Genomic DNA, 4,069 nt, shown 5'->3' with positions numbered 1-4,069 from the left:
TAGGGATATACACGATCTGTTCCCCCTCAGACCCTGGTATAAATAGCTTGCCCCAAATACGTGAAACACTCTCTGATCTCTAGACTCTCTCACTTATTTATAAACTTCCAAGAGAATTTATTAACTTTGACATCGGAGACTCTCCGGCCCTAATGTCACCCTTTCCCAGCTGCCTTCTCTTTTATCTTTTACAGTGCCAAGTTCTGAAAACCTGAGTTGTCAGAACTTGACGCGAAACAAGACGTTAATACTATTCTTCATCTTCGGTTATGTTATCACAATCAAACCAAATTTTAAATAGTTTTATAAATAAATTATTTAATTAAAAGGTTACTCAAATTATAATTTATTAATAATTGAAAAAAAAGGGGAATAAATAACACCTCATTTTTATAACAAAGATAAGGAATAAAAAATTAATTAAAAAAATTGCCTTCAAATCAACTCACAAATATTAATTTAATTAACTCATGGAAATAAATAGAAGAAAGAACACAACACAATTTTAGTAAGAAAAATGCTACTTAGATAGTTAAGTTTATCGATAAAATTGATCGATTGATTGTGTTTTTTTTTATTTAATAATTAAGAAAATAATTATTAATAAATTGATAATATTTTTATTTTTTAAAAATTTTTAAAAAATAAAATAAATAAATAAATAAAAATATACATTTTCAACTAGTCGGAACAATCCGGGTCACCGTTCTCGGCTCGCATTGTCCTTTTAAGTGAACAAGGCCAGCCGACGTGGACCGAGTATCCGATTCTTTACTTTCCTCGGTCAAAACACAAAGCAAGAAACGCGTTGAACTTTTTTCAGTACTGTTTATAGTCTTCAGAGTCTCAGGAACCTCTCTCTCTCTCTCTCTATGTTTCCGAGCAACATCTCTATAAAACCTCTCACTCTCACTCGCTACGGCAACCCACAAATCAAACGCCAACCAACCTCGTAACGATTAAAGAAGGAAGACCAAGTCTTCTTCTGATCTCTCAAACAGCCTCATCCGTTTCTGGCCTTTATTCGACTCCCATCGACCATGATTACCGACGATCCCAGTCCGCATCTGAGACCGATCATGATCCGGGAGGTCTGGTCGGCTAATTTGGACTCTGAATTTGAGCTGATAAGGGGCGTCATCGACAGTTACCCATATATTTCCATGGATACAGAGTTCCCCGGCCTTGTTTTCCGGCCTGCTGTGGATCCCGCCAAGCCGTACTTCGGTCAGCTTCGGCCGTCTGATCATTACCGTGTTATGAAAAGCAACGTCGACGTTCTGAACCTTATCCAGGTGGGCCTCACTCTCTCCGACGCCGACGGGAACCTTCCGGACCTCGGTACTGGGAACCGGTTCATCTGGGAGTTCAACTTCAACGACTTTGACGAGGCGCGTGATGCCCACGCTCCTGACTCGATCGAGTTGTTGAAAAGGCAAGGGATTGACTTCGACAGAAATAGGGAGGAGGGCGTCGACTCGGCTCGGTTTGCCGAGTTGATGATGTCATCGGGACTCGTTTGTAACGATTCTGTGAGTTGGGTGACGTTTCACAGCGCGTACGACTTTGGGTACCTGGTGAAGATCCTCACGCGCCGGAAACTACCGAGTGGTATGGAGGAATTCTTGAAAATTATGAGGATCTTTTTCGGAAACAAGGTTTACGACGTCAAGTACATGATGAGGTTCTGTAATAGCTTGTATGGCGGCCTGGACCGGGTGGCCAGGACCCTCGACGTGAACCGGGTGGTTGGCAAATGCCACCAGGCCGGTTCAGATAGTTTGCTGACGTGGCACGCGTTTCAAAAGATGAGGGATGTGTATTTTGTAAGTGATGGGCCGGAAAAACATGCCGGCGTCTTGTATGGCTTAGAAGTGTTTTAAACTTTTAAAATTATATATTCATTTTTTATTCCATTTGAAAAAGTTGTTTAGTTCAATTCGTACATTAATTTTGGCAACTTTCGTGTTTTGTTTGTCAAGTGAGAAAAATTGATAATTACAATATATATTTAGTAAGAGAAAAAAATTAAAAAATTATATGTGATGTATAGTATAAAGATAAAGTAATACATACAATCGTAAAATGCGTAAATACCGTATAGTCGTTTTAAAAAAAAGAGATCTATTATTAAAAAATTAATTTCTTTTTATGTGAGTTTCATATTTATTCATTTTTTTTAAAACGATTACAAGATATTTGTACACTCACGACTGCAAATATTATTTATGATAAAGATAATGTTGAGTTTGAATTTAGAGGCTTAAAAAGTACTTTTAACCGTCTAAAAGTTCTTTAAAAAAAAATAGTATGTTTATTAAATTTATAAAAAGCGGTTTGAAAAACATCTACTCTTTTGTTTTGTTTTTTTTTTAAATGTCAAATTGAATCTTTTGTTAAAAGGTTCATTATAGATAAGACTATATTTTTAAAAAACCATCGTAACTAACTTTTTAAAAGTATTTTAGGTGCATGTTTATCAAACAGTTTATAACTTATTAATGGTATAGATTTTTAGTAAAACTCTACAATTAAAAGCGTTGTTATGAAAAACTCTATTTCCTACCCACAATCCCAAACAAACTCTATTTCCCACCCACAATCCCAAACAGACCCGTATAATATAAAATAAATTAGCTATTTACAAGTTTATTTTTAACGCATCCAATACACTAATGGAGTTAGTTCTACCATAATAAAAAAGTGTTAAGATCTTTTGATGTTTAAAGTTTTAAACTATGAGTTTTGATATTTATCATCCTTACACTACGCACCTACTTGTTAAGGAATGAAAAAAAAATATATGAGTATATGGTGTGAGAATGATGAGTATAATTTTTCTTCAAATATTTTATAGCATAATGGATTTTTTAATAGGTAGTATGTGATGTGTTGACACACCGACATGTAATTATGCAGTATCTTTTAAGAGTGACACTACAACCACTGAAAAAGTGATCCGAAGAAGTATCTCGAATAGTGCATTTTATTTTTTTATTTTACTTTTAATTTTTTGCATATATTTTTCTATTCATCATAAACATTTTTAAGAAATAAAAAATTCAAAATATTATTAAAAAGCACTTCATTAATCACTAAGTTAAAAAAATATATATATATTCGAGACACAAATTTGAGACCCAAAGCATTTCTCATCATTAAAAGTTTGTACTTGTATAAATGATTTTATCGATTTAATATCTTATGATTTGTTGAGAATCTCATCCTAATTATATTTCATAAATACTTTATAATTGCTGATGATCACTTATCAAATTTTGGCTCCAACAATGAAACTTGCCCAACATATGTCCAAGCTGAATGTAAAGTCCGAAAATGGTATATGTAGGCCCATCCTTATGCTTAAAATTGGACTGGTCATCATGATTTGTCAAAGTCTTCCGAATTTATTTGCTTTTAAATATTAATTACACGTTTGATTAATCGTACACGTAACATATGACCCTATTCTTGACATTTTGTGTTTGCTCAATAGATACGAGAGCCTACCACAGCTATAGCCTGCATTAAAGGCAAGTATGGTTCTGACTAGCTTTTTAATTTAAAAATGTTATATGTACTTTTAAATGTATACTTTAGAAGTGCTACAGTCTAATGTTATAAAAATAAATTTATAAATTAATATAACTTCATATAATATGTTAAATATATTCTACAATAAAAATAATTTTATAATTTAACGTACCACATTAAATCACGTTAGTTTGTTTATTTACTTTTATAATATTTTTTATATTATTTTTTTAAGTGCGCTACTGCTCGTCCTCTACGGCGGGCAATCGGACAAGATTATCTGCTTAGGCAAGGAATATATTTTTAACCTGTCTAGGCAGGTGCCTTTTTTTCAACTTTGCCGCTCGACCTCATCCCGTATATGTGGGTGACGCTGTCCAATTGTTGAAAGGGAGATTGGCCGCTTGTGGGTCTCAATGGATTGAGTATTGCTACATACAATTATGAAGTACATAAATATTATGCAGTCATTTTGAAAAAAAGTGAAACTCACTATTAAAAATTTTTTTTTTTTTTTTATGTTAGTATCGTATTT

At 33.4% G+C, this 4,069-nt stretch overlaps 1 protein-coding gene across 1 annotated transcript; it reads left to right on the top strand.

Moving 5' to 3' along the window:
* Positions 1-826: 826 nt before the first annotated feature.
* LOC108997778 (probable CCR4-associated factor 1 homolog 11) lies at positions 827-1,916 on the top strand. Its single transcript, XM_018974157.2, has one exon. The coding sequence runs from the start codon at positions 1,041-1,043 to the stop codon at positions 1,881-1,883; it is 843 nt and encodes a 280-aa protein (XP_018829702.1). The 5' UTR covers positions 827-1,040; the 3' UTR covers positions 1,884-1,916.
* Positions 1,917-4,069: the final 2,153 nt, after the last annotated feature.

This window comes from Juglans regia, chromosome 5 (assembly GCF_001411555.2).
Source record: "Juglans regia cultivar Chandler chromosome 5, Walnut 2.0, whole genome shotgun sequence".
NCBI lineage: Eukaryota > Viridiplantae > Streptophyta > Magnoliopsida > Fagales > Juglandaceae > Juglans > Juglans regia.
This window is presented reverse-complemented; position numbering and strand designations above follow the sequence as displayed.

Coding starts and splice junctions, on each gene's coding strand:
- LOC108997778 (XM_018974157.2), top strand. CDS start 1,041: ATGATTACCGACGATCCCAGTCCGCATCTGAGACCGATCATGATCCGG.